We start from the raw sequence: 12358 nt of genomic DNA, 5'->3' as shown, positions 1-12358 counted from the left end.
ATTCTTCATGGCTTCTCCATCTGCACCTCCGCCGCCTCCTCCTCCTCCTCCTCCGCCTTCACCTCCACCACCGCCTCCACCTGCACTGCCGCCTCCACCTCACAGTGAAGGTTCTTCGGAAGGCGCCACCAATACTAGGCTCAAGGCTTATGGAATCGATCCTGAAAGGGTCGAGGAGCTCTATTTCAAAAATCGTGAAGCTTGTTATGATGATATTTTGAACATGCTTTTGGTAAGATGTGAATTATTCTTTAATAAGAACAACGACATTTTATAAGTTTGTTCAGTGTTACAATTAAATGCATGCTCTTCATTCTTTTTTGTGCAGTCCAGAGACTGATTCTGTTTCTGTATTTGAAATATTCATGAAGATTCTTACTTACTTACCTAGATCTATTTTTATTTTTAAAGGACGTGAAACCTGGTCAACGGGTATATGCAATGAAAGCAATTCTTGATGGTTATTTTGCGATGAAAGAGTTCGTTGACAGCAAAATCAACCAGACTGAGATTGAAATCACTGCTCTGGAACATAGGGTTAAGGAATCGAAGAATCTGGTGGAGATGACGAAATCTATAAGTACACTTGGAAAAGTACCTTTTCCTCCTGATCTTGATAAGAAGGCAAGTGTTTTTTCTTGCTAGGTTTGTAATATGGAATACAATAATTGATAATCTTGAGAAATAATAAAGAAATATTAATTATTCTGAAATTAAGACATATATGATTCTGATGAAATTAAAATTTGTGCTGTTGGAGCACAGGCGGAGCCCGGTGATCCTGCCACCTTGAAACCATTTCCGCACCCACCTTGTCCCACGTGCTTGCGTAAAGACTTACTCTGCTCTCCCAATTGCATGACCTCTCGCTTTTACAATGATTGCGTCCTTTGGAGTCTTATTCCGAGGGACTCTGATCGTCGTACAACTTTCGACCGCCTTAGAAAGGTACTCAGATGGATTCTTTGACAATATTCAGTCTGTTAAATATTCATATGGATATATACATAGGCTTTCATTTCTTAACAATACCTCAATTTTCAGAATTTTATGGAGTTTGAAGTCAATCCCCGAAGATTTGAAATAGTAAAAACATTAGCTCATGGAACTTATAGGAGTGCATTCTATGTTAGCCGTCAACACGGGTATCAATATTACTATGAGGACCAGCTGAGGCAGAATAACCTTGAACTTGAGGCTGCACGACGTACTCTTCGGGAATTTCGAATTATGCGAGATATACATAACAAGGCAATGGTTGAAGGTTACAATACTAGAAATGAAGGGATTCCTGATACTACTGAGCAGGCAAGTCTTTGTTTGTCTTCATATAATTTTGATATCACTAGCTTCTTCACATTGTAAAGTCTTGTAATAATATATGTTTATATATTCATGCAGAAACGAAATACCAAAAAGGATAAAGGTAAAAAGGTTCAAAAGTAAGGAAAATGCTGCTGGCAAGTGTAATCAGCTGATGATGTGCGTAATTGACTCTGTTATAGTAAGTGAAGAATTGATTCTTTGAACTTGGTCACAGGGTTTATGCTATGTTGATTCAGCTAGTTACTGATGACACATATTAGCTAGGTTTCAGTTGAATAAGTGATTGGTATAATGCAAAAATTACAGTGTATAATAACTGCTACAATACTTTTTGCTTATACAATTGCACAAATCATTAATAATTCTACTCCATGATCATTCTTGCGAATCCCCTCCCCCGGGTCTCTTTATTTCCCCTCTAAACTTGAATTTAGTGATGATGATGAATTATCGCGCTTGTCCATTTAATCTCCTGCCATTAGCTTAGGAGCACACAGATCCTTTGCCATAATAAATGCATGTAATTTTTCTGCTATGATTTGTAGTTTGAACTAATCATGAATGTTTGAAGTAAATTCAATGAACCCAGCTAGCTATTGTCATTTTGGGTCGCATATATGAAGAATGATATTTGCTGTTTGTGATTAAAATAAAAATATTTTAAACTTTTAATATATTAAAAATTTAATCTGTGCCTTTATTATAGCTAGCTAGCAAAATCCAGATTCTCTTAGTATCTTTTTTTATTTTTATTATTTTAGTATTTTCAAATTAACCTTTCTGAATGTAATTATATTTAAGTAAATTAATTTAAAAAATTATCACATTTCCTAAGCGACTATGATTAATGTAAACTAGAAAAAATATTTTAAAATCATTACTAAAATCATACGGCTATTTATATATTTGAAATTAGTGAGAGTGATTAATAAGTTATTATTATTATTATTATTATTATTGTTGTTGTTGTTGTTGTTGTTGTTGTTGTTAAATGTTTGTAATATATGTCTACTATAGTATTATTGTTCTTATAAATACTACTATAATTGAATTCATATAGATTTATTCAGTTTGTATGGGGCTAATAAGGTTGGTTGGTAGCTGGGTGGTAGTTAGGAATAATATATACGTATAGATCTGATGAATCATGAGTAGATATATGCCACTATTCAATTACTCACAACTACACACTCATCAATTACATGCATATTATTCATTGATCTTTGACATCAAGAAAACATCATGCAACAGAGAACTGATTTGGCTGAATGCAATAAACAATTGAATTCACATAACATGACTATAACTGGTGCTCACTGGACACTCGTCTTAAAAGCCTGTTCCACTTCCAACCCAACTATGGGACGTGCTTTTCAGACTTTATATATTACCTTCTTTTTCTCTTTCTCTAATTTCTCACTATAACATCAATTAATTCATTTCTTTTTTTATTCCAACCAATTAACAATTTAACACTATTATTTTGGGATGTATTTTTATTCTAAATTATTATCATTCTGATTTAATGGTTGGTTTTATATATTGTTAATGTTCAATGTGTATACGAGCAACTCCAAAAAGGGAAAAAAGATTAATTTAGTGCACTACTACTACAAGTGCGGCAAATGTTAAATCACCAAGGAGTAATTGAACCAGCTACCTTTGTACGAAAAAGCCAAGACATGTTTCTATCAACACGCTGCATAGCTAGCAGGGCCAACTTGTGGGCAGGGATCAACGACCATGGCAAAGCCAAATATTTTAACGAAATTAAAGATACGAGATGCACAATAATAAATGCGTATTTACTTAAAAAAAATATAGAAATAAAGGTTTTTTCCTATTAATATTGGTTTTTTTTTTAAAAATCCAGAATACTTAAAAATTTTGAAATTAATTAATAAAAAGTATATATATTCATGCTTCTGCCTTGTGATATATAAATTTATCTCATTCAAACGTATTTATCTTAAAGAAATTTAAAGAGATAATTACGAGGATAATTTTGGAGATATATAGTAAACTGAAGAGGTGATCAATAGCAACAAGTACAACCGTTTGAGCCAAACCCAATTCAATTCCCTCACTATAAAACACCCACTACTCATCATCAGATCTTCATTATTTCAAAAAATTAAATTTTCAACCACATTATGGGTGTCCCTCATTTTCTGGCAATACCATATCCTGTTCAAGGACATATTAATCCCCTTATCCAATTGTGTCATGTCCTAGCCAAATATGGCAAAGTCACTTTCCTCAACACTCACTTCAACCACAAAAGAACCACCACCAGTTCCTGCGGCGGCGGCAACCCTAACATAAACTACGTGTCACTTCCTGATGGGTTGGAAGCTGAAGATGATAGGAGTGATAGGGAGAAGCAACTTCTATCTATAAAGAGAACCATGCCTCCTTTGCTTCCTAAGCTCATAGAAGATGTGAATGCTTTGCATGATGTTGAGAACAAAATCAGTTGTATCATTGTTACTGGGAATATGGGTTGGGCCTTGGAACTTGGTTACAAATTGGGAATTAAAGGGGCTTATCTTTGGACTGCTTCAGCTACTTCCTTGGCATGTTGTTCTTCCATTCCAAACCTTCTTCTTCGTGGAATTATTCACTCTTCAGATGGTAAGAAATTAAAACTATATATTATATGGATATGGATTTATTTTTATTACTTTAATTTTATTTTCATATTATGTCTAAACAAATTTTACACAAACAACTAACAATATATCATTGTAATAAAACCACTTATTTCAAAAATTTAACGAATAAAAATAGACAATATAAATAATTATATCTCTAATACTTTTTCTTAAACATGAACTTACTCTAGATATATATTGTTATCTTACGAAAAATAACTTATTTTTATGTTGTTAATGTATTGAAATAAAAATGTTATAAATTATCCTTATAAAATAGTTTTCTAAATCATACAAATATAAGAATCTCGTTCGATAAATTTTTTCTCATGAACTGGTTTCCTTTCCTACATGAAAATTGTTATTAGGTTTGCTTTTTTACTCACAATATATGACTTATAAAACTCTTAATCACTTGGTGATGGTGTTAAGTGTATGAATCGGACTAAATTATGTTGTTATATTGTAATCTAGGATTTGGATCCTCTAAAATTTAAATTTCACTTTAGAGAGTAAAGTTTAATCTTTTATCTTTGAATATTTTCTCTTTCATATTTATTTTTGGTCCCACCTATAAAATTAATGGTGAGATATCACACTTTATTCTCTAAAGTGAAATTCAAACTTTAGAGGATTCAAATCCTGTCATCTATTATATAAACTATGTTATACACTCATTCATTAAGAATAATTTTCCTTTTAATTAAAGGTTTCCTCTTTTAATATAGTTAAACATTTTTCGCTCATCTTTAATTTGTTTTTTTATTATTATATTGTTGTTTCATTTTTTCATTTTCCTCCTGATTTTTATACAACTATATACTATGTAGAGTTTTCACAAACTCAAATTTATTCATGGTTTAATTTGGTCTACTAATTTTTTTAAGTAACCTAATTCAGTCTCTAAATTTGGTCTAATAATTTTTTAACAAGGACCGATCATATCTAACACACTAGAAATAAAATTTAGTACAAAACAAAATAAACATGTATATAATCCACTTGAAAGTTGAAACTGAAAAACCGAAAATATTTAATAACCAAAAAAAATTAAAAAAAAAATCATAACTTATTTTATTTAGTATTCATTAATTATCGCAATAATTAATAAATACTAAATAAAATAAATTTTAAGTAATTCTTTTGTCTCCTAACATTATTGCACAAAAATAAACATTATTAATTGACAGCTACACATACTGGCGGCAACGTGATTAATTGGGTGTTCCATGTTGACGTTGTTTCTTTTGCTACCACATATTCCTATTTCAGATATATAGCACATGATTCACATATTTTAAATATTTAATTCCACTGCTACACATATTATTTCAATGTATACTTGACTTCTACTGAATGTACAGTATAATATATATCTACAGGCTTTTCTAATACCATCTAATTATCTTATTGTATTTTAATAAATGTTATATGTATTATTTTTATATATGTTTTTATTTTTAATATTAACAATAATTGATAAAAATAAAATAAAATAAATACATAGACAAAAATAATAATACAGACATTATTTTTCCAACTTGTCCTTAATTAATTCGTAGTTTGGTACTATTTATTAGTTTATTGTCACTATTGGAAATATTGCGTACTAATGATGTGAATCAGCTCTATCTTCTCAAAATTTAGGAAAATATTTTGTACTTTTTTTTAAGATACATTATTAAATGTATGTTTTGTATATATCATGCACAGTCATTAAATTTTGTTTTTATATACGACATTTAACAATTATAAAAAAAATGAGTTATTATATGATTTTTTTATAAAATATGTATTAAATGTGTTTTTATTTTAAGAATACATTCTTTGCAAAACTTAAAATATTAAATACAATTATCTGAAATAATTTGTTTTTGGTATTTGCAGGACAACCCACTAAGAAACAAGAAATTCAGATTTTGCCCACAATGCCTACAATAAACTCTTCAGACCTACCATGGCTTAGCATAGGTACAACCTTCTTCACTCATCTTCTTAAAAGCATTGAGACCATGAAGCTTGGAGAGTGGTGGCTATGCAACACTGCTTATGATCTTGAGCCTGGATCATTTTCCATGTCACAAAAGTTCCTACCAATTGGTCCATTAATGGAAATTAATAATGACACCAACAAATGTTCATTTTGGCAAGAAGACACAACTTGTCTAGAATGGTTGGACCAACAACAACCTCAATCAGTTATATATGTTGCATTTGGAAGCATGGCGGTTGTGGAACCAAACCAACTTAAAGAATTAGGGTTAGCACTTGATCTTATTAACAAGCCTTTTCTTTGGGTTGTGCGTCCTTATAGCAATTTAGAAAATACACTTCCTATTGAATTTCAAGGGCATAAAGGTAAAATTGTTAGTTGGTCTCCACAAAATAAGGTACTAAATCATCCCGCGATTGCTTGCTTTATAAGTCATTGCGGTTGGAATTCTACCATGGAAGGTATTTGTGGCGGTGTTCCTTTTTTGTGTTGGCCATTTTTCGCGGACCAATTTGTTAACAAGGCTTATATTTGTGGGGTTTGGAAGATTGGAATTGAATTAGAGAAGGATGATGAAAGTGGATTGATATTAAGGGAAGAGATAAAGAAGAAGGTGGAGCAATTGCTTGGGAATGAAGGAATAAGAGCAAGGTCTTTGAAGCTGAAGGAATTGACCATGAATAACATAGTACCAGGTGGTCAATCTTCAAAGAATATCCAAAAGTTTATCAATTGGGCCAAGTGATTAATAAATTTTTGGATCATACACATATAGTATGGAAATAATTGTTCTAGTCTAGTTAATTTCCCTTTTTAATTAAGTTTTGATTATAATGTTATAGTACTTATTTTGCCATTAATTTCATTGAATTGATAATCACCCAATATGTCATCCTATGATTTTTATTTTTTTTTTCTTTTTTTAATATATGTTAAAAGCAATATCAAAAGAAACAATAATAGTGTGCATTGACAACAACAACATTAATAATTTATTTTTTTAAAAATAAAGTATTATTAATTTTTAAAAAATATAAATTTATTTTTTAATAAAAATATTATTTAAAATATATCTAAATATATTTAAAATTTAATAAATATATTTTTATTTAAATAAGTTAATCCAAACCCACGCCTAGTTTGGTTTGTGTTCATATCCTGGCCCAATAGTAAAGGCCCAGGGCCAAATGAAAGGCCTGATCCAAAGGATTGAGCCTCACCCAGCACCGATCTTCGTCTTACGAAGTCGGTCACCACCACGACTTGCTCCAAAGAAGTCGGGACGAAGGTTAGCTGGCGAATAAGCACTCATTCAAATGAGTAACTGCCCCTAAAATCTCTCTACCCACTTCCGAGAGCCATATCTCAACCTCCCTAAAATAAAGGAACGGTTATCCACCTTAAAAGGCGGAACTACTTCAGCGGTGGTTATTGGTTCACCACTATAAATACCCTGACACCCCTCAGGTATCTCTAAGTTCCAATACATTCTAAAAACCTGCTTAATCCTTTGCTGACTTAGGCATTGGAGTGTCTTTGCAGGTACCACCCCCCATTCTTTCCCACACACAAGTCGGACGGAGGTTCCCGAGTTGCAGATCCACTTGAAGCCTCCTCCTTCATACGTTTGGGCCAACCAACACCATCCAGCCCATTAATCTCCGATTACCCACCGTAACATTGGCGCCGTTGCCGGAGACCCGAGAGATCAACCAGTGATGGCGGACAGATCCCCCGAAGAGGGTCATGTGGAGTCAGATTCTGAACAAGAGAATCTGAACACAGGCAATAATGATGCAGATTTGACCCTCCACCAGGGAACCAATGATCAACACAGGGAAGGTACCTCCGGAGTAAAAAATCCGAAGGTGAACTCTTCAGAAGGGCGCGAATCAGAGAAAGAGGGACCATCCCATACAACTGAATTCATGGGACTAGTCCACAGTCGCCTGGAGCAGCTAGAACAAGAACGGGAGCGACAAAAGGAGACTGAAAAGAACCTAAAAGAGGAGATGGAATGACGAAAAGAGTTAGAAAGAAAACTCTTGAAGTTAGAATCCTCCCTCAAAGGTCGCAACTCCCGTGACGAGCAAGAAGAACCGCCCCTGGGAGGGGAGGATCCTTTCAGCGAGGACATAATGAGGGCAAAAGTTCCGAGGAACTTCAAAAGCCCCGATATGGACCTCTACGATGGAACCACGGACCCGAAGCATCACTTAAGCAATTTTAAAAGTCGGATGTACCTAGCTGATGCTTCCGACGCTACGCGATGCAAAGCTTTCCCGACTGCTCTATCAAAAGCAGCGATGAAGTGGTTTGACAGCCTCCCCCCAAGGTCAGTCACCAGTTTTGAAGACCTCTCAAGGAAGTTTTTAATGAGGTTCTCTATCCAGAAAGACAAAGTGAAACATGCACCGAGCCTCCTGGGAATAAAACAGGAGGTCGGAGAATCCTTACGAGCCTATATGGAAAGGTTCAACAAAGCATGTTTAGAGATTCAAGACCTGCCCACCGAGGCAGTAATAATGGGGTTAGTCAATGGACTTAGAGAAGGTCCCTTCTCACAATCCATATCCAAAAGGCACCCCGTCTCTCTAAGTGATGTACAGGAAAGAGCTGAAAAATACATCAATATGGAGGAAAATGCTAAGCTGAGAGACCCGAGTTGGCGACCTAGGCACCCTCCCTCAACAAAAGAGAGGGAGAGCTAAGAGACCTAAGTTGGCGACCTGCGCACCCTCCCTCAACAAAAGAGAGGGAGAGGGAAACCAAGAAGAAGGAAGAACTCAGTCTCGATAGACCAAGAAAATACCACTCTTATACTCCTCTGAAAGTTTCTATAGTGGATGTATACAGAGAGATTTGTAATACTGAAAGGCTGCCGCCCCATAGACCCATTAAAAATAAAAAAGGGGGGAGCCGTAGTGACTAATGTCAGTACCATAAAATATATGGTCACTCCACAAATGACTGCTACGACCTTAAAAATGTGATAGAAAAGCTGGCTAGAGAAGGTCGGCTTGACATGTATCTCATAGAAAGGTCGGACAGTCATGGAAAGAGAAAGCGAGATGATATGGATAGAAGAGACCCACCCCCGCAGACTCCGGAGAGACATATCCATATGATCTCAGGGGGGTTTGTGGGAGGGGGACTCACCAAATCCTCTCGCAAAAAACATCTCAAAAGAGTCTACCAGATCGGAGAGGAGTCATCCGACCTCCCTACCATTTCATTCACAAAAGAAGATGGGCAAGGAATAATCCCTGGACACGATGATCCAGTAGTAATAACTATGATCCTGGCAAATGCCCATCTCCACAGAACCCTAGTAGACCAAGGAAGCTCAGCGGACATCCTTTTTAAGCCCGCTTTTGACAAACTAGGGTTGGATGAGAAAGAATTAAGAGCCTACCCCGACACCTTATACGGATTAGGGGACACGCCAATAAAACCACTGGAATTTTTGCCCCTCCACACCACTTTTGGAAAGGGAGAAAAATCAAAGACTCTGAGTATAGACTTCATAGTCATCGATGTGGGGTCAGCATATAACGCTTTAATCGGCAGAGCTACTCTAAATCGACTCAGAGCAGTGGTATCCACACCCCACCTTTGCATGAAATTCCCGACTTCAGCGGGGATAGCAACGGTAAGGGGAGATCAAAAGTTGGCAAGAAAATGCTACAATGAAAGCCTAAATCTGAGAGGAAAGGGCAGAGAAGTTCACACAATCGAGCTCGGTGGTGCAAGGGCCAGAGAAGAGCTGCGACCACAACCGGGAGGAAAAACGGAGGAGATACAGGTCGGCAAAGAGAAAGGAAAAAATACTCACATAGGAGCCAACCTAGGGGAAACCCTAAAACAAGGGTTGACTAAGCTCCTAAGAGATAACTCCGATCTCTTCACCTGGAAGGCCTCCGACATGCCTGGGATAGACCCCGAGCTCATGTCCCACAAGCTCTCGGTTTACCCGGGGTCCCGACCTGTACAACAAAGAAGACGCAAGCTCGGCCCGAAACGAGCCCTAGTAGTAGAAGAACAAGTACAGGTGCTCCTGGAAACCGGCTTCATCAGAGAAGTCAAGTACCCAACATGGCTAGCCAATGTAGTGCTAGTCAAAAAACAAAACGGCAAATGGAGAATGTGTGTGGACTATACCGACCTAAATAAAGCATGTCCCAAGGACCCTTATCCACTGCCAAGCATCGATACCCTAGTAGACTCCAGCTCGGGGTATCAGTACTTGTCATTCATGGATGCCTACTCGGGGTATAACCAAATCCCGATGTACGAGCCAGACCAGGAGAAGACATCATTCATCACACCCCGAGCTAATTTCTGTTACGTGGTCATGCCATTTGGATTAAAAAATGCAGGGGCCACATACCAGAGGTTGATGAATAAGGTGTTTGCCTCTCACCTTGGGAGCCTAATGGAAGTATACGTCGACGACATGTTGGTAAAGACCAAGAAAGAAGTCGACCTCTTTTCAGACCTCTCACAAGTCTTTGACACCATAAGGCTGCACGGGATGAGACTAAATCCCGCAAAGTGCACCTTCGCGGTGGAGGCAGGGAAATTTCTAGGATTTATGCTAACACAAAGAGGGATTGAAGCCAATCCCGATAAGTGTAGAGCCATCCTGGAGATGAAAAGCCCGACTTGTTTGAGAGAGGTCCAGCAGTTGAATGGCCGACTTGCAGCCCTCTCCAGATTTTTGGCAGGATCAGCACTAAAATCCCTTCCACTGTTCTCTTTATTGAGAAAGGGATGTCAGTTTGAATGGACCCCTGAATGCGAGGAGGCGTTCCAGGAGTTCAAAATATTCTTAAGCCAACCTCCTATTCTGACCCGACCCGTAGCTAGAAAAGACCTCATCCTATACTTATCTGTAGTAGACAGGGCCATCTCATCAGCCCTGATAAGAGAAGACGAGGTCGGCCAACATCCAATATATTTCATCAGTAAAGTTCTACAAGGCCCTGAGCTAAGGTACAGCAAACTAGAGAAGTTTTCCTACTCCCTAATAATAGCCTCACGAAGGCTACGGCCTTACTTTCAAGCTCATACAATAAGAGTCCGTACGAACCAACCCATGAAGCAAATCCTCCAGAAGACGGATGTTACAGGGAGAATGGTTCAATGGGCAATAGAGCTCTCCGAGTTCGACTTAAGATATGAAACTTGGGCGGCGATTAAAGCCCAATGCCTCGCCGACTTCATTGCAGAATACGCAGGTGATCAGGAGGAAAAACCAACTACATGGGAACTCTACGTAGATGGATCCTCCAACAAAACAGGAAGCGGTGCAGGCATAATACTGGTAGATGAAAGAGGAACCCAGATAGAGGTTTCCCTAAAATTTGAATTCCCAGCTTCAAACAATCAGGCAGAGTATGAAGCCTTGATTACTGGATTGAAGCTGGCAGAAGAAGTCGGTGCTACAAAGGTGATGATATACAGCGACTCACAAGTGGTGACCTCCCAGATAAGTGGAGAATATCAGGCAAAGGACCCAAATATGAAGAGGTACTTGGAGAAAACTCTGGAGCACCTTGGGCGCGTTGCAGAAACCGAGGTTAAACACATAACTCGGGATCTAAACAGCAGAGCGGACGCCCTATCCAAGTTAGCAAGTACCAAGCCAGGAGGGAATAACAGAAGCCTGATCCAAGAAACCCTCCAGGAACCCTCAGTGGTAAAAATAGAAGACAAACAAGAAGTCCTTGAGATAGTCGGTTTAAACCTCGGATGGATAAACCCCTTGGTCGAATACATAAAGTTTGACATCCTTCCAAAAGAGGAAAAAGAGGCCAGAAAAATCCGGAGGGAAGCACAACATTACACTTTGATGAGAAATATTCTCTACAGAAGGGGGATATCAACACCATTGTTAAAGTGCGTACCGACCTCAAGAACCACTGAGGTGCTAGAAGAAGTCCACAGTGGGATCTGCGGAAATCATCTCGGAGCAAGGTCACTAGCCAGGAAAGTGATCCGAGCTGGATTTTATTGGCCGACCTTGCAGAAAGATGCCACAAAATTTGTGAAAAAGTGCCAACCGTGTCAGATGCATGCAAATTTCCACGTGGCTCCCCCAGAGGAGCTCATCAGTATCACTTCTCCATGGCCCTTTGCAAAATGGGGAATGAATTTGTTAGGTCCTTTTCCCCAAGCGCCAGGACAAGTCAAATACTTGATCGTGGGAATAGATTACTTCACAAAGTGGATAGAAGCAGAACCATTGGCCACCATCACTGCTCAAAGAAGTCGGAGGTTCCTCTACAAAAATATCATCACAAGATATGGGATACCTTATTCCATTACTACAGACAATGGAACCCAATTCACCGATTCCACCTTCAGAAGCCTAGTAGCCAGT

At 37.5% G+C, this 12358-nt stretch overlaps 1 protein-coding gene across 1 annotated transcript; it reads left to right on the top strand.

Annotated features, from left to right (window-relative positions):
• The first annotated feature begins 3406 nt into the window (after nucleotides 1–3406).
• On the top strand, nucleotides 3407–6850 carry LOC107486375 (UDP-glycosyltransferase 83A1). Its single transcript, XM_016106911.3, has 2 exons — nucleotides 3407–3960; nucleotides 5868–6850. Exons 1-2 carry the CDS (start codon nucleotides 3480–3482, stop codon nucleotides 6716–6718), a joined length of 1332 nt encoding a protein of 443 aa, XP_015962397.1. The 5' UTR covers nucleotides 3407–3479; the 3' UTR covers nucleotides 6719–6850.
• Nucleotides 6851–12358: the final 5508 nt, after the last annotated feature.

This window comes from Arachis duranensis, chromosome 4 (genome assembly GCF_000817695.3).
Source record: "Arachis duranensis cultivar V14167 chromosome 4, aradu.V14167.gnm2.J7QH, whole genome shotgun sequence".
NCBI classification, from domain to species: Eukaryota; Viridiplantae; Streptophyta; class Magnoliopsida; order Fabales; family Fabaceae; genus Arachis; species Arachis duranensis.
The sequence above is the reverse complement of the archived record's forward strand: the minus strand, read 5'-3'. Positions and strand labels throughout refer to the sequence as shown.